The 19747-nt window shown below is 38.2% G+C and overlaps 1 protein-coding gene across 1 annotated transcript in view; it reads left to right on the top strand.

Moving 5' to 3' along the window:
- The first annotated feature begins 768 nt into the window (after positions 1 to 768).
- The window catches only part of cabp1b (calcium binding protein 1b), a 43785-nt gene continuing 24806 nt past the window's right edge, over positions 769 to 19747 (top strand). Inside the window, exon 1 of the mRNA XM_067433327.1 lies at positions 769 to 1576. Coding sequence (XP_067289428.1) covers positions 1031 to 1576 — 546 coding nt within the window. The 5' untranslated portion in view covers positions 769 to 1030. The remainder of the gene's footprint in view (positions 1577 to 19747) is intronic.

Raw genomic sequence — 19747 nt, 5'->3', positions numbered from 1 at the left:
AGGAACGCAAGCAACCAGATGGGACTTTACAACGGCCAGTTTGAACAGGAAACATCTCGCCTACTTCTAGTCAATCTGCACCCATTATGTGGCTTGCACAAAATGTCTTACATCTGCACTGAAACAAGTCATTAAATATGAAAGGATTTTGAAAGATGTCACTGGTCTTCTATAAAGATGATGAGTAGGGCCACCTCAATTTGACTGCGATGTCCATCAGAACTCACTGTCCTTCAGAAACAGGCATTATAAGCAGTTCTGTACCCGGAAAAAGATTTCAGGACCGGCATGTTTTGACACATGAATATATGGCTCAAAGTCAACATCCAGAATGTGACTGACGTTTGCAATTTTAAGCTGTGAATAGATTTTTTTTTCTTTCCCCCTAGACTATTGTGCACAAATTGTTAGCAGTTTAGAACCTTGCTAGTTTTCATATAAATTGCACCTTCTACTGGGGTATGTCGTCACACAAGGTCGACGTGTGTGTTTTGAACTGTATTTTTTTTCTTACAGGCAATAATGGTGGAAATGTTACTACGTACAGCATAGGCTACTTGTAGCCTAGTCTAGTCTTTAAGGTGAAACTGATGTAGAATCCCCAGTCTTCCCTAAAGAAAAGATAACCGTGTTAAGATTGAATACATATATCCTCGTTTTTTCCTGTCACTTCTATTCACCTGCGCAGAAGTCACGTCTCACAGATATTAATATTTTGACGGCCTTTTATAATTCAATGGCTTCACGAGGCAGTTTGACGTGACTTTGATCCTGTGAGAGCGAGAGAGGGAGAGCGAGCGAGAGACATTCACTTGCTGAAATTCTGTGGTAGCGCGCGCTCAATGGGGTCACGAGGGACCGACCAAACTCTGCGCGAGCGACCTGTGCGATGCTCTCGTGCTCTATAAAGTCATTCACTGTGCTTTCACCGGTGAGATTCCCAACCCGCCCAACGACACGTTCAGATATTCAGGCTCTTGCTGCTACATCTGACTGAACTGTAAAACTTCACGAGTTTGTGGGTGTCAAAATGAGCTCCTCGCTTCCAAAAAGCGATTCCACCACGTCCCTCATCAAAACGAACCGGAGAGTCCGCGCGGACCCCGCGAGTCAACGCAATGGTCACAGGCACACGGGAGGCGTCGGCGAGGACTCGTGCTGGACCGAAGAGTGCGATGCCACCGCCCGCAGACCCCTGTGCCAACCGAAACACGGACGGAAAGGGGAGAAGATCCAGAATCACCGCGGTCAGGATGGATGTCATCAGGAGGGTGGACTGGAACACCGCAAACCGTCACGGCACCACCACACCATTGACCCTCCGGTCCAACTCCACGGGAATTCCCGCACCAGCCGGACGCCCTCGCCGACTCCATCCCAAGCCAAACGCTCGGAAGAAGCCGCGCTGTTCTTTGAAACAAAGGACAAGTATCTGACGGGCTCGAATCAAAGCCTCACCTCCAGTCCACCTCCAGCGCTTCAGCCCAGCAGCAAACGCGTCCCCGGGAAAGCGAGCGCGTACAGCGGCGCGCTCGATGCAGACCTCCATCCCATAGTCAAATCAGTCTTTGGACAGGTAGGGCGACTACTGTACTATAGCCTACCACTAACTATAAATAAGTCATGTAGCTGATTTCTGTATCTAAAGTGACTTACAATACGTATGATACAGAACCAGTAACCTGGCAACAACAACAACTGAGCAAGTTTCAACCCAAAAGCGAATAATTCAAAGTTTTTGAATTGTTATATTATCTGATTCACCTCATGTGTTCCATAGCCTACATAGGCTAATTATTTGGCTAAAATGTATATATGGAAGAGTAGCATTTTTAGCTTTAAATATGAGGTGATAAAAGCTGTATGCAGCCTATAAAACTATTAATAAAAAAGTTTAGGTATTTTTAATATGTCACTGCAGAAGGGTAACTGTGAATCAACACAATAAATGTGACAACAAAATCAACAAGTGTAAATTTAACTTGCAAACCATAATTATTATTTATGCCTTGGTGCATGCTGGGAACACCATAAAATCATTGAATGTTGGAGTCAATAATCTCGTAATTAGGAATTGTTTAACATAATGATTATGGCATTCATAGATGTTTATATTCAGTTCATCCAAATTAGGTTTAAAAAAATATTATTATTAAAATTGAAATGATAAAATAATCTCAACAGGTGGTCAATGCAGAACTAAACGGAAATCCATGTTTCTGCTTGACAGCTTTAGAGTTGTTCACTGTAAAAAAAATATATATATATATTCAAAAAATAAATGACCTGGTTGCCTTTAAAATTTTGAGTTCATTGAAATAAAAAAATTGAGTTAATACAATGCACATTTTATGTGGTTCAGATATAACAATATTTAGAGTTTCTATTAAACACATTTCCTTCATTGTATCAACTCAAATTTTTAATTTCAATAAACTCAAAAATTTAAGGCAACCAGTTTACTTACTTTTTTAAGTTAAACCGATAATATTTTTTTTTACAGTGTTGTCTCGGGCATTTAGTGCAAGGACAAATCAAAAATGTAATATGTTTTAAGTCACTTTAGAAGAAAGTGTCAGCTATATAACTATCATTACTGAATGTTCTAACTTATATCCTATGTTGCCCAGCTGAATGATGGGTTATGAATCTTCATTATTCATCACAGTGCCTCATAGAAGATGTTTTGAATGTGTAACTAGAGTGCATGTGTCTTTGGGGATATGATCTCTCTATGATCAGATAATGATAAAAGTGAATTATGCATGAGGATTTGGAGATTTAAGTGAAACAGAAGTCTCAGAGATGCCAGTTTGAATTCAGAGTTCAGATGGTGGTCAGCGTGGTTTATTTGACCCTGTACTGTCACACTTACAGCCACAGACTGTTAAACGACTAATGGGTAAATGATATGCATAGTGAAACGAGCTGTTGTAGAAACTGTAACCGCATGGTTGAAAGTGACATACATGGTGTAACCTGTTCATCATTTTTTAATCATGTGGTATTAATTGAGGCTCTACAGATTTTCCATACACTTTTATGCAATGCACTGTGTGGGTAATTTTCTGCCAGGACATGATCCGTTAAGTTTATAGACATTTCCTTTAACGATAAAACAATACAATTAAATGCGTGAGTCAAAATATGAGTCAAATAAATACACATTTTTTCTTGACATTAATGCAGTACATTGGCCCTATTTTTGACTACTTTTTAAGTGTGTGTTACAGCGGGACCTGTATCAGCAATGACATGTTCATCATTCTCATCCTCACTGTATTTTTATACCACGTCCTCCTGCTGCTTTATCTCTCTGAAGGACAATAACTAACCATCCTTCTAATGTGCCGCAGAAATAACACCTCCAAATTCAGGTTAAAGCTTCAGTAGGTCACAGACACAGAAGGGCACACATTTGTCTAGCTATCTAAATGAGGACATACCAGGGCCCGGTTGCATGGAAGCCCTTAAGTTAAGAAAACCCTCAGTTATAAGGTTAAGGGTAGCCTTTGTGAAACATGGGTTGCGAGAAAAAACCTAAGGGTGCACATAAGGAACTTTAAGGCTGTCGTTAACTATTTTCTCTTAATTACTTTCTCTTAAAGGGTTAGTTCACCCCAAAAAAATCCCTCGTTAATTACCTACCCTTATGTTGTTCCAAATCTGTAAGACCTTCGTTCATCTTCGGAACACAAATGAAGATATGTTTGATGTAATACGAGAGGTTTCTGACCGACAGCAATTTGATTACCAATTTCAAGGTCCATAAATTTAGTAAAGACATCTTTAAAATAGTCCATGTGTCTACAGTGATTCAACCTTAATTTTATGACATGATAATAACACTTTTAGTGCACAAAAAACAAACAAAAATATTCCACCACATTTTCTTTTCCTTGCATTCTCCTGTGCTATTCACGTAGCAAACACATGCAGTGCTTTCAGGTTCAACATCAGAACGGTGGTTTATCATTTACTCTCAGAAAAAGAGGTACAGTGCTGTAACTGGGGCGGTACCCTAAGGTACAAAAGTGAAAAGGTACATCTTTGTACCTTACTCACCCCTAAATGGTACATATTAGTACCTTAAAAGGTACATATCAGTACTTTAAGAGTGCACATTAGTACCTTAAAGGTACATATTAGTACCTTTTCAGTTTTGTACCTTAGGGTACCGCCCCGGTGACAGCAATGTACCTTTTTTTCTGACAGTGTTGGCATGCGTCATAGTGCTCATGTGAACAGCATCGGCCAATGGTAAGCCAGCATGCTGGTGTAGCTCTGGCGTAAATTGGAAGTCCTGCACTTTATTTACTACATCAACAGCGTAGGAGACTGACTCAGATGTGAAGAAATTTTTGAAGTCGTATTGTTTGTTTGTTTTTTGCACACAAAAAGTATTCTCATCGCTTCATAACATTAAATATGGATAGTTCACCCAAAAATGAAAACTTGATGTTTTTACCCCCAAGGCATCCAAGCTTTAGGTGTGTTTGTTTCTTCAGTAGAACACAAATGAAGATTTTTAACTCTAACCGTTGTTCGTATAATGCATGTCAGTGGGGTGTATTTCTATGAAAATCGCTAAGAGAAAAAAAACACACAGACATACGAATCCATATTAAACCCTGCAGCTTGTGACAACACATTGATGTCTTAAAACACGGAACGATCGGTTTGTTTGAGAAACCGAACAGTATTTATATAATTTTTTACCTCTAAAATACAACACTGTGTACATCAGCCGTCACTGCGCCTTCACTGCCTGCAAGTATGGTCAATTAACACGATATGGCCCAGAGATACGCGCAAGAGATCACTTCCGTCACTTGTATCCCATTGAGATACGCCATATACGCTTGTACATTTGACCTCACTTGCAGGAAATGAAGGCGCGGGGACGGCTGATGCACATAGTTTTGTATTTGAGAGGTAAAAAAATATATAAATACGGTTCGGTTTCTCACACAAACCGATCGTTTCTTGTCTTAAGACATCAATGTGTCGTCACGAGCCACAGGGTTTAATATGGATTTGTATGTCTATGTGTTTTTTTTTCTCTCATAGTGACTTTCATAGAAATACACCCCATTGACATGCATTATACAAGCAACGGTTGGAGTTCTCAGTTGGAACGGTTGGAAAAATCTTTATTGTGTTCTACCGAAGAAACAAACACATCTACATCTTGGATGCCCCGGGGGTAAGCAGATAAACATCACATTTTTATTTTTGGGTGAACTATCGCTTTAAGGTTGAATCACTGTAGTCACATGGACTATTTTAAAGATAATTATTGCATTTCTGGACCTTGAAAGTGTTAATTAAATAGCTGTCTATAGATGAGGAAGATATTGAATATTCGATTCCTCTTTGAATTCCAAGACACCCTAAGGCGAGGGTGATATGTTTGCCCACAAAGATAGCTTTTTAATGTTGTATTATGAAGCAGATGTGCTTGTACGTGCTCGCTCGCAGCTTATTAATTGAGGTGGGAACTTTATAAAGGAAAGAAATTGTGCATGCGCACACAAACATTATTGAGCTGATGTTCAACCTCTGCCTCATGAGTTTTATAAATAAAACATCTTCACTTCTGAAAGCTACATTATATTTCTCAGCAATGTTCTGATAACTTTGCTGTAATCAAATCAACAAGCTTCACTATTTGCTACTCAACTGCACGCTCCCTCTCCCGTTAATTCATTTGAATTAATTCACAAAATGAATAATCTTACAGCACTACTTTATTTCCCTTCAGAAGATCTAATGAGCCGTAGAACAAAAATTATTGTTATTTTTCGGTCTATATCCGTAACTCTGTCAGATTTTGTACTGCAATAAATCCCTGAAAGCCGTTATCTTGTCCATGCTGGCAAATAATCATAGCCACCCAACATGAATTATATAATTAATTTTAATAACAAACATTAAAAACTAGAGGGTCTACCATATGCATAGTAAAGCAGTCACCAACAATCAATGGGAATTAATGTAAACACAGATCTTTTCTAAAGTGAATTTAAACAGACATGCCAAAAAAATCGGATTTGGTCAAAAGATTGGATCTGTGCATTAAAACTTGCAATGTAAACGCAGCCAGAGTTAAGGACCTATTAGCCTGCTTCATCTAGAGTTTCATGACTGAATATTGTATTTCAGTGCTTTTGCTAATTTCTTAGGGGAACGGAAATGTTTTGCGAGAGAATTAAAGATACACCCCCCCCACCCCATTTCATATTTGAGTCCCCTTAGCAAAGCAAAGTAAAATTTATTTATAAAGCACTTTTTTAAAACAACTAGTGCTTAACAAAGTGCTGTACACACGTATAGACTAAAATACAAAGAATAAAATACTTAGGGGCTCCATATGAAGGACAAAATAATAAAAAGAAAAGCAAATGTTGTAGCTCGCATTTTTTAAAATATTAAATAGCAATGTTTCAAAAACTTTGAGCTGAAACATAATTTTTAGTTAAATTCTAAATATTTTTTTTAGCTTCAAGAACATTATCAAAGTGTGGTTTCGTCAGATTTAGTTGGCAACTTTTGTGGACAAATGTACAATACTGGCACACTAACAGACCTTATTTATTAAGAATGCAATGGTTTTCATATAATGATATTTGCTACCTTAAACCTAACTCTCAAACAAACCTGTTGGCATTATTCGATTTAAAGAAAAAGACAATTTGGCCTATTTGTGAACATTTCGAAAAAGCACTTAAAATGTTGATTTTTGACATGTGAGTATATTTTCAAAAATTATAGCCAAGCTAAAAACAGAAACCCTTTATTAATCTGTAACTGTGCTGGAATGAAACATAACACTGAAAAACATTTTAAATGAAAGTGATTTGTATCATTTTTTTATATGAAGAGAAGGGAGCTTATGAGCCCATTCCGCAGTGTCATTATAATCAGCACAGTTTTGGACTTGAATACGTATTTGATCAATCATTATAAATGTAGTACAGGTACAACAGAAATTGCATTGTTACCACAAAGCCTATTTTTGAACAACACCTCCGATGGCACCACAAGAAGCATTTTCTGACACCAAGCGTCAGCTTTTTTAGTCAGAAACTCGAGATTCAGCCAGGAACCAGGCTGAGTGGGTCCTAGTTTTGACACTTTTCCTCGGTTTCAAGTGCCTCCCAGACATCATTAGTCTTTGGCTTGTAAATGTCACACAGTCATTTTGTCACAACTCTTCAGTGTAAGACCTGTGCAAAAGTTAAAAATCATACGCATTTCTCGTGAGAACATTCATCCCTGACTGACGGGACACGCGACTGCGATGCCGTACAATATGTTCGAGCACACATGAGCTCAGCTCGTACCCAGAAAAGCCTTGCATCTTAATGTGAACGGAAACGCGGCTGTATTTATAGCGCCGCCATGCCTATTTTTTCCCTCGTAGTGGATTGATATTCCTCAAATGCCGTGTTTCATATTTCCTTATGTAACATCAAGGCCTGCATACAATCCCTACAGAAATCATTCTCCGCCAGCAGGCGCTAAATATAGCAGCTCAAGACCTGATTAGAGAGGAGAGGGGAAAGCTGTCTTTTGTGCTGGAGTGAAAAAAATTCAAATCCATTAGCTACCTGACACCGTGAAAATGGAGAGAGGATTCGAGCGCAGCTCATCACCCTGCCGAGACTGATCTAATGTATATGACAAAATATGTAGTCACATATGTTTGCACATTAGTGATCATCAGTGTTTCACTAATTGATAAATGTGATTTTAACTCTAAAATCAACCAGCGTTTTAAATAGGCAAGCAGTGCCTTCACTCTTAAAAGAAGGCTCCTTAAAAGTTTCATTTAGATCCATATCTACATGAAGAATTTATTAAGGACAGGATAACTTCAATTGCAATCCACAAACATCCAATCAATTCCCGATGGACAAAATCAAGTCTCATCCTACATTTTTTCCTTGTTCGAGAAGTCGTTTCACTTATACATCACAATAGGGAAGAAAAAAGTATCGCAACTTCCACTCCATGCCGACTTTACTAAAATACACCTGGTATTTTAATCTCTTTTGTCCACTTTCAACCACTTCTGTCCTGATTTCTTCAAGGGGAGGGTCTATGGGCAGGTAAATGTATTTTTTATTTTATTTTTTCAGATTGTTTGAAACATCTGAAAAAACCCATACATGAGCTTCTTTTCACATGAACGTGCCTGAAGAGGATGGAGGAAAAACACACGGAGAGCAGCAGCTTTCGTTTCTGTTCTGAAAGTCGCAAGACCACGGCAAACACCGTGAGTGTGTTGTGCTTGGGAAGTTTTTCGTCTTCAAAACAAACTTGGATCTTCAGCCAACTGGTTAGAGCACTTCCTATATTTATGCATTGGGTCAGTAGGCGGAGAGTAGGTGGTCTTTTGTGGCTGTTCGAACACATTCGACCACATGAGAGTTTACACTACGAAAGCGTCATCCACTTGTGATCCGACCGACCAAAACGCATTTTAAAATCAGATGTAAACAGGGCCTGAGAAGGTGAGAACAGATAGCACCTATCCATAATGATTTGCAACATGAGCAGTTAAGGCGCAGTCACATTAACAAATTATATTTTGCACACAAAAAAGGTTAATTGTTAATAGCATAAAGAGATATGAAGCACATGTAACAGAGGCCATGCGAGTAAACCTCACTCCTCTGAACTCAAGAGACGCTCTAGCGACTGACGCTAGAGGTTGCAGCCTTTAGCCTCCTTGTTAGAGCGTCAGACACTCATGCCGGCAGACCGGGGTTCGAATCCCGCTTGGAGCACCCCAAAGAAACGCTGAAGAACCATACAGGGGCTTGTCAGGTTCTGTATATGGTAACGGGGCGATATAGCACCTCATTCATCCCAAAGAACTGGTGAAGAACCACTGAATCACCAAGATTTTGTTCTGTACAGCACTTAAAGCGGTTCCCCTGGGATTACAAGCCAAAGAACCCCTTTTAGTACTATAGAGCACCGTTTTTTTTAGAGTGTACTAAAGAATAAGCATGCTAAACATATTAAAGTAGCTGCAACACAAAATGTGGAAGAAATGTAAAGAAAATTATTGATTAATATAAAACTAAATCAGAGAATGTAAAAAAAACAAAAAGATTATTTTACCATAACTAATCTTAAATAACCGAAAGCTTACTTCACCTGTCTTTTTATAATGATTACATTTTTTTAATTAAGTTTTTATCACAGTTTTCGTTGATATAACTTAATGAATCGTAGATTTATATTCTGTAAAATGGTATGAGAAAACAGGTTTATGGCTTTCATATGATATTTTCTGCTGTGTTCAGATGCAGAAAGCTTTGATGTTGCTACTTATTTTCACCACACATTACCGTAATATTGACCTACATATTCCAAACATTTACAGTTCCATAATATAATATAATGATTTGTACTATTATACCATTGTGGATAAAATAACTTTCTATAAGCAGGTTTATTGTTGCTGATTGATATGGCATCCGAAAAATACTTTTGTTACTTTACCTCCTACAGGCTCTATAGTGTGCAACATTCATCTTTTCCCCTTTTTTTAAAGAAAAGATTGCTCATTTGTTTTTTTAATGTTACAAATGTGTGCCCTCAGTAATTTCTTTGCAGTACCTTAAAGGGATAGTTCACCAAAAACTGAAAAGTTCATCATCATTTCCTCCCGCTCATGTTATTCCAAAGCTGTATGAGTTTCTTTCTTCTATATTTTGATGAATGTTGGTAACCTGACAGTTGACGGTAGCCATTGACTTCAATAGTATTTTTTTTCTCTAATATCTTCTAATGTTCAACAGAAAAATAATCTCATAGGGGTGCAAACTACTAAGTAATGACAAAATGTACATTTTATCTACATTATCCCTTTAACACTTTACAATAAGGTCTAATTTGCTAACATTAGCTGATACATTATTTGAAATGAACTATATGAGCAATATATTTTTTACAGAATTTATCATCCTGAGCGTCCTTGTCAGATTCTTTTCAGCCGCTGTGTGTCGCAGAAGACTTGTGCTTCTGCTCACAATATCACCCCCCCCCCTCTCCCTCTTTCTCTCTCTCTCTCTCTCTCTCTCTCTCTCTCTCTCTCTCTCTCTCTCTCTCTCTCTCTCTCTCTCTCTCTCTCGGCAGAAGAGATTAATATCCTAATGCTGGCATAACTTGACCTGACTTGCGTTCACTAATAACAAATTATGCCACTAACCCACTTTTGGAGATGTGCAGCGTACATCAAAAGCACAATTTTGTGCATGATTGTTTTCACGGTGAGATTTCAGATCGATGCCCTTGCTCTGCCAGCAGGGGCTGCCCGTATCAGGCTCTCTGGCTGGAGCCGGAGATACGCCGCTGCTTCTGACTAAATCACATTCTGTCACTCTTTGTCAAGTCTTTTGCATCCTTCCTCTCTGTTGGAACCAAACTGGGATGGAGGGATACGGGAGATGAGGATATTAAGGTGCAAGGAGGATGATAAAGGTGAAGCACGAGGGACCTTTATGTAGTATGTTATGTAAGAAAGACACAACACTCAGTGTTTGGAGGCAGGTGATGCAGAACCACTTTAGCTCTTCCTCTCACTCTCTCTTGGCTCCATTTGCGCTCATTCTTTGGGCTTTTTCCGGAGCATTCAGTCGCTCCCGCCCTCCCTCTCCGTCCCACTTGGGTCACACTGACCTTGCAAGGGTCTGGGGGGGGGGGGGATACAGAACAAGAGGGAGGGCTGAAGGCAAACGGAGGGATAGTTGAAAGAACCAGGCTTAAATAGATGAGCAAAAAGAGGATCTGTGAAAGCGATACAAGCTGTGTCGTAAATTCCACGTCATTTCTGTCTTCACACTCTCAAAGTCTGCTCTATTTATAGAAGCCAGTGTGTGTGTTTTTATTCGCCCATGGATTGCAGGGGAGGAAATGCAGAATTTCTAAGCCTTTCTCGGTCTGTGTATTCGAGAATAGACCTTGAAATTCCTTTCTCGGCACATCCCGAAGGAACACGTTATTGCTCAGAGCTTGATCGTTCAGGAGATTTCATTGAGATCTCACCTAAGGAGAAATTAAAAGGTGATCGTGAGGATGTTCAGGTCACATTTCACCTGAAAATCAGAAGAAAAAGATGAAATCATAAAATTATTTATGTAGATTACTAGATTATTTAAAATACATTTATGATAGAAAAACTTAAATAATAAAAAAGGAATTCAAATGAATCAAAATTAAATTCCACAAAATCTTAATGGTCCTATAGACAATTTGGGAGTAGATTTCACACACTCTTAGAAGAAAAGGTTCTATAGAACATTAAAAGGTTCTATCAGCGCTACGTATTTGGAACCATCAAAAGGGTCACTGCAAAAAAATGCTTTTCTTACTTGGTATTTTTGTCTTGTTTCTAGTCCAAACATCTAAAAATTCTTAAAACAAGAAGTATTTAAGTAGACAAAAAAAAAAAATGTTTTGTTGTGGGGAAAAAATAACTAAAAATTAAGAGAGTTTTTACTTAAAATAAGCCAAATAATCTGCCAGTGGGGTAAGTAAAATAATGTTAAACCAACATTATTTTACTTACCCCATTGGCAGATTATTTGGCTTATTTTAAGTAAAAACTCTCTTAATTGTAAAAAAAAAATTCCGAAAAATAAGACAATAATGTTTACTTTATGTTTACTTTACAGTAAAAAGTCATGCCTGAAAAATCCTCCCTCACATCTCCCCCTCACCCTCTCTTTTCTGTCAATAGGGGGGAGGGAGAGATGTGAGGGAGGCTGTTTCAGCCGGGACTTTTTTCTGCGCCGAGTCGGAAGTAATCTCAAAAGCACTATTCTGCCATATATTATAGTTCCATTTTAACCCACTAAAATCGCCACGTTTTATTGTGTCCTCATACTTGATCGTTCAACTATTGGTGTAACTGTTTTTAAATAGGGAAAACGTAGAGATGTTTGGTCACTTCTTACTTGATCTCTGTTTGGTACCATAATGAATGAACTGGGCTAAGTGGGCTAAGCCAAATGCTATCAGATCGTCACCGCGCGTCAGAGCGATTAAGTGCACGCACTGAGACGAGAGAGGGATTTATGAACTCGTCTTAGTTAAGGGAATAACATAGTTTAAAGGGGGGGGGGGGGGTGAAATGCTGTTTCATGCATACTGAGCTTTTTACACTGTTAAAGATTTGGATTCCCATCCTAAACATGGACAAAGTTTCAAACACTAAGTTGGACGTTTGATGGAGTATTTCTGTGTCAAAAATACTATGTCTGATTTCTCACAAGTTTCGGAAAGTTTTTTTCGAGTAAGGGTCCGCTTGATGTCAACAGAGAGGAATGACCTTGTGCGGGCCATATGGGCTCTTCTCGCGGAATGGTGCGCGCGCGTACACACGTCTCCTTCCAATAAAAATAATGGCTAGTGCGGTGGATGGGATATACAAACCTACCAAGTGCCCTCATTTTGGAATGACCTACCGCGAGAGGAAAATAATACGTTTTAGTCGCATAACTGCGGCTATGGAAACGCTGTCATTTCACAATAGTTTTTTATCGACATTTAAGAAATATCGCAAAAGTCTTCCGCAAATCTGTAATGGAAACGCGGCTTATAACAATTTGTAGATTAACATGATAGTAAACGCTAGTCAATGAGCTGAATCAACGTAGCTCCACAACAACTAACTAAATGTATCCCACTAACCACTAACATCCAGGTGCAGTCTAAAAGTTGCAACCTCTTCCTGAGTCTCTCATCTGTGTCCGACCCCGGTTCCGGTTCTGCACTCCACAACTGGTTATTTCTAATATTTTGGCTGAGTGAGATTAGTGTTGTCGTTGACATTGCATCCATTTCAAAGCTCATGTAAAGGAGCCGCTGGAAAGGGGGGCGGAGAGCAGCAGCTCATTTGCATTTAAAGGGACACACACAAAAACTGGATTTTTGCACACACCCAAATAGGAGCACATTTGACAAGCAGTAATAAATGATCTGGGGGGGTATAATGAGTTAAAACTTCACAGACACCTTCTGGGTTCACCAGAGACTTATCTTACATCTTGTGAAAAGGGGCATAAAATGATGTCCCCTTTCAAGGATGAATTTGATGTAAACAAATGGATCAACATTATATTGCAGTTCATAGGTAAGTTCATAAGTATTAACAGTTGTCAAAATACAGTGTAAGTATTGGGCATATACAAAAAATATTTGGATAGCAGCTCAGATCATTTAAACGTGGAAAAAATCAAATCTGAAACGCCAAAATCTGCATGGGGGCTATCGAGCTCCAAAAACGGCTAAAACACCAAAGTGTGCCTGTGTGCTATTTATACACTACACTCAAATAATGGTAGGTTTGACATCACATCATTGATTCTCGAGTGTATTTGTACCAAACCGAATTTGCGAACGAGCATAAAACAAAACAAAAAAAGCCGTTTTATGGTGCTTTTTGTCCCCATTCACCGTCATTGTATGGAGGAGAGCTGAGACATTTTTCTAAATATTTTTTTTTGTGTTCTGTGAGCTTGAAAAGGTATTAAATTGAGCAAATAATGACAAAACTACAAGTCTACATTTGCTTTCCATTTAGTCTTATTGCTCACTATGTGAAATTCTTGCAATATTCAAAAGATCCCATTTGGGATTTTCTTTTCCGCGTTAAGGAAACATGCATTCAGGTGCTTTTATAAAACATTTACTAGGAACATCTATTTGTTTTTAGCACAAGTCTTCATAACACCAAAACACAGTGCCACCCGACGCGTCGCGGGTTACCCGAGGTGAGTAATTGACACTCGGGTACGGCAGGTGAGAGTGAAGGGTCAAGCGGAGAGAAAGGCAGAGCGAAACCAGAGCTAATGAGACATTCGGATGTGGAAAAGAACAACACTTCTGAAGAGCTGCTACATTTTTGATGCTCTTAAAAGAAAGTGAATTAATATTTCAAGAGAAATATCTAATTCTGCGCTTAAATCCGCCTCCCTTTTGAGAAACCAACATAAAATGTGTATTAAAGCGAATAACCTATTCAATACTTTCCAGCAGATCAGCGCTCACATTTTCTTCAGATAATGTTAAAATCTAGTTATCGGGATATTCGTGATTTTCATATTTAAAGGGTTAGTTCACCCAAAAATAGATTTCATCCTCACCCTCGAGCCATCCTTAGGTGTCAATCAGAGTTATATTAATGAATATCCTAGTTAATACAAGCTTTACAATAGGAGTGAATGGTACCGTAGATTTTTAAGCCCCAGGAGGCGCATCCATCCATCATAAAAGTAATCCACAGTGGGGCGCTCCGAGAGGCGTTACACTTTCTACGTAAAATTGCATTAAATACGGAAAGTGGTCTGGTATGAAGTTTTAAATATGATATTTTTCATACACAAACCCATCGATTCACTTTAGAAGGCCTTTATTCACCTCCTGGAGCTGTGTGGAATACTTTTATAATAGATGAATGTAGTTTTGTACGAAAAATATCTATATTTTTAACTTTAAACTATATATAAACTATAATCTCTGGCTTCCAGTAATGTCGAGTCGGGTTCTGGCAGAAGAGTGACCTCTGACCCGACGCACGACGTATTGGCGAACAATGAAACACAACACCCGTCACAATTTAGAAATCTAAAATAGTATTTTTAAAGAGAAATGTCGGAGGATTTCTATATAAGAGAAGAGGAGCTTGAGTTTGTTGCCCAGCCCTATTAGTTTGTCTATTCTCACCTAAGCTTACGCTACTCCTACATCTTCCGTCATGCCTCAAAAATAATAGTTTTCTTTATTAACACCCTGGAGTCGTATAGATTCATTTTTGATGAATGGATGTGCTTTATTGGGCTTCAAAATCTAAGGTACTATTCACTCCCATTATAAAGCTTGGAAGAGCCAGGATATTTTATAATATCACTCTGAGGGTGTTTGGCTTAAAGGGTTACTTCAGCGATTAGCATATGGCTTTGTATCAGTAGAAACCCTGTAGTATATTCAAATGATCGAGAAGACTTGTGCTTCTGCTCACAATCCAGGGTGAGTAAATGATGGTATCATTTTAATTTTTGGGTGAACTAACCCTTTAAAGGGGTGGTTGCATGCGATTTTACTTTTTTAACTTTAGTGAGTGTGTAATGTTGCTGTTTGAGCAAAAACAGTATCTGCAAGTTACAGCACTGAAAGTTCAATGCAAACGGAGATATTGTCTTTTAGGGTGCGTTCACACTTGTAGTTCGGTTCGTTTGGTTCGTTTGGTCCGGACCAAAAAACAAAAACAAACATAATAGTCCTGGTCCGCTTAGCGTTCACACGGGCATTTTTAACACCGAACCTAAAGTTACCGAACCAAAGGCACAGGGAGACGCTCACAACCTGATTGGTCGGCTTATATGACGTAGGAGCTGCTTACCGAACATTCAAAACAATGCTGTGAGCTGATTACACGCGCGGGCATTTTATGCGTGTACATATGGCATTATTTTTTACCAGAGAACTCATGAAGAGCTCATGAAATGTTCACAACATTCAAAAAAACGCTGTGTGCTGGATTAAACGCGATCATTTTATGCATGTAACACATATGGCATTATTTTTTTACCAGAGAACTCATGAAGAGCTCATGAAATGTTCAACGCTGTGTGCTGGATTAAACGCGATCATTTTATGCGTGTACATGTGGCATTATTTTTACCCGCTGAGAACTCATGAAGAGCTCATAAAATGTTCAAAACATTAAAAACAGCAGCAGGATTTCCTCCGTTGTGCAGAACAGAGACGGCCGTTGTGTCGTCTGTACCTGCTAATAATGGGCAACACAGGAACTTTAATGAGAAGAGCCAGGTATGCTTTTTGTGTGTTTTTTCTAGCATTTTCGAAACATGCTCGTCTGACCAAATATTGATTAGGCACTTAGTTACTCATTTTGGACACACCGATCTTTCCGCGTCGTCAAATCAGCTGCATTATGTGTCGCATCTTGTTACGTCCGGTTTTTGGTCCGTTTACATGTATTTGGTCCGTGTTGCGTTCATATATCAATCGAACCGCACCAGAGTTCGTTTGGTAGCGGACCGAGACCCATCTTTTTAGCGGTCTCGGTCCGCTTGTTTGGTGCGCACCAGGGTTCGGATGGCAGCGTTCACATATGTTCAAATGAACCGCACCAACCGAGCAACCGCACCAGGGTTCATTTTAATCGAACCAAACATGACAAGTGTGAACGCACCCTTAAAGTTATGGCAGTTTATTGCCTACAAAAATGGCCGGTTTGGACTACAACGAGCTTCTTCCCGGGTTGGTGACATCATAAACCCTTGCTAGTCTCCGCCAAGCCTGCAGCACCCCTCTCAGAAACTGAAGCTTTCTCGCCTCGATCGCCCCCCGGTGACCGGTCCCAGTATAGCCGCCCCTCTGTTTTGTCTAATGGACGCGAGGCAAACAAAACAATAAAATTACACTTCAAATATTTTCCCCCTAAAGTTAGTTTATGTCACTGAAGGCAATTATCATCACGATGATTTCATTTCAAAGGTTTGTTTTTTAAATAAGTTTAGTTTTAGTTGGTTATTTGATGCTATAAAAACGGGGTGTGTGACGTCATGATTGACAACTGAGATCGACGGCTTCTCTGAGTGAAGTTGTCACTGAGGCTCTAACAGACTTTTTTCAGGATTTTTGGGAGCATATTGGAGCTTTAGCTTTAATTTCTACATTTCCATAACTGTTTATATCACACCAACATAATTAATTCTTCTGCATCTGTGAGAGTGTGGGCGGGCTTTTGATATCGCAGCTGTACTTCCTGCTCTACTTCCTGCTCTCTACTGCGCAACTCCGGTCACGAAATCGCTACTGCGCAGACTCGGTCCCAAGATGTCAGCGCCGTGCAGGCCACCTGAAAGCTTCAACTCGGGCAAGCGGAAACAGATGATGTCGAGTCGTCCATATTTTTTTACGGTCTATGGTCTCCGCAGATGTGACTTCTGCCCGTAATGGTAAGGGGCGTGGCGTTTCCGGACAACCTGTGCTTGGCACTTCAGCCAATAAAAATACATGAAACTACATTTGGCCATCTAACCAATCTAAGACCATTGCGTTTTTCGGAGGGATCGGCTTTATAGAAGCAGGAATCAAACGAGCCGTTCAAAGGACAGTGGAGACAGCGGTGAGGAATAAAGGTCAAATATAAGAAAAATACGACGTTTAAAAAAAAAGAAGTATTAAGACAGGTTATACTGCGCCCCATAAACACAACCAAGCCTAGAAAAATACCACGGAACCACCCCTTTAATGTATCTTTTCTTGTAAATATCACTATTCCCAATGTCAGAGATGTTTCTTTGATCATTGTGCGTGATTGTGTAAGACGGAACAGGAAGCTCATCCGCCGTCATGAACATGAACATCTCGGCTCATCTTCATGTCTCTCTGGCAGCCCGTCACTGTGTCGAAAAGGATTATCCATGACCTCCCGTCTTCATTAAAATGAAGAAGTACTTATTAACATTGCTGTCAGAATGATCCGTTTTGTGTGTGCGTGGCTCAAAGGCTTGAGTTCCTGGAGCTCACACGTAAAAGCGTGATGCCAGCAACATCAAGGTCATGGGGTTTGTTTCTCATTCCGATCTGCTAAATGAAAAAAAGGAGAGTGTATGTCATTCATCAGTGTAAAGTACATTCAACATTTATTCATTGAGCAGACACGTCTAAAGCAACAAATGAAGAACAACACAAACACAAGTTATAAATCATAAGTTGACAGCATTGCAATATATATATATATATATATATATATATATATATATATATATATATATATATATATATATATATAATATATATATATATAACAAGACAAAACAAGACAAAAACACCCCGTTAATTAATCATTGTTTTGCGGTGTTCTGAACGTTTTATGCATGGTTTAATATATATATATATATATATATATATATATATATATATATATATATATATATATATATATATATATATATATATATTATATATATATATATATATATATATATATATATATATATATATATATTAATCTTTTCCCTTGCTTTATTAAATTTGTACTGAAAAACAGGAATTTTACTAGTAAAAACTAGTAAACTAGTTTAGTAAAAAAAAATACTAGTAGAGATTTTAAAAAGATTGTTTTGCAATTTATATAACTGAAATAGTTACGTTTATCTGAGACTCCACACCTGTTTCTGAAAGAACATAAAGTACACTAGCCGATTATCATTCATCTAACATTTTTTAAAAATTCTTTAATGGTTTCAGATTGTCAATCAAACAATCCCATGTTTGTAAAGTGGAATGTTCCCCTAACGTTTGCATAACCAGGAAAAAAAACGTTTTTAGAACATAAAAAAAGCTGGTGTTTTGAACATTCAAAGAACATTCATCCTTTTTCTGTTATAACTTGATGTGCATATTTAGAAATATTTCGACCTGTCAATACACTGTCTCCTGACCTTGATCTTGAAAAAAAATTCTATTATTTTCTAGTTTTAGCTCAACTTTGTGTGAAATATCTTAAATCTTGAGCATCCAATCAAATAAAAAATCACATAAGAGATGTTAAATGTTATTGTTGATATTATTTCAAATTTATTTGTCACACACTGGAATATGATTATCATTAACTAAAACTATTAAACACATTTTGTTAATTGAAATAAAGCTGAAATAAAATTAAATAAAATATATAATAAAATTATTATTAAAACTAATAACAGGAAATAAAAAACTAAAACATAATAAAAAAATGTAATTAAAGTAAAAAAAATCTAACTTAAATAGTAATATTGAAAAAAAGAAAAAAATAGACACATATATATATATATATACATATATACATATATATATATTTATATATGCTGCACTAGATTGTTCCATCATTTTTATTCAGTTTAAACCACTATTGAAATTAAATTAAATTAAATTATGACACATTTTTAATGAACCAAATCAAATTAAACACCACAACAGTCTACAGAAGGCTGTACATTTTCTGACAAGGCCACGTTGATTTTATCAGTCAGATTGCCACACTGTGACTGTCATCATTGTTTAACAAATGCAAAGCAGCTTTGCTTAAAAAAAAAGTAATAGATGTCACTGAAATATTGTACATGTAGCGTACAGTAACACCGGCTACACAATTTGTGACGTACGCTGAGCACTAAATCATATCTGTTAATTTAACTTCGACATACTGCTGTAAGCATTACAGTAGTGGAAAGATGACTTAAATCACCATGTGCGGGTGATTTATGCGTACATGCATGCACGCTTATGCGTTTACTCCCGTTCAAGAGCCAGTCTGAGCATGTATGGATATGCGCGAGTGTGTGCGCGCGTGTGCGAGTGTGTTTCTGCGCTGCTGGTGCGTGTTCTCTTGCTGAGTTGACGTTATGAGAGTGGACGGCGCCTGGCTCTGATTTCTGATGTGTTCTGAAGTTCACAATGAGCCTCCGGTGAAGAGGCTGGCTTCAACTAGACAAATCATCCTCACCGACAGAGAGAGAAAGAGAGCAAGAGATAAGCCGAACACGAGTAAACCAAATAGATCAGCTGAGAATTCATCGGGAAGGTTAAATGTGCATACAACAGAGATATTGATGGATCCAGGGGGAATGTATGCCTTCAGTTCTTATTAAAAGGATGTTTCTCATAAAGTTCCCTAAGAGAAATTAAGTGAGATTTACTAACTAACATTTCC

Source organism: Pseudorasbora parva, chromosome 23 (assembly GCF_024679245.1).
Source record: "Pseudorasbora parva isolate DD20220531a chromosome 23, ASM2467924v1, whole genome shotgun sequence".
In the NCBI taxonomy this organism is placed as follows: Eukaryota; Metazoa; Chordata; class Actinopteri; order Cypriniformes; family Gobionidae; genus Pseudorasbora; species Pseudorasbora parva.
Note: the sequence above shows the minus strand (reverse complement) of the source record. Positions and strands in the feature narration are given on the sequence as shown.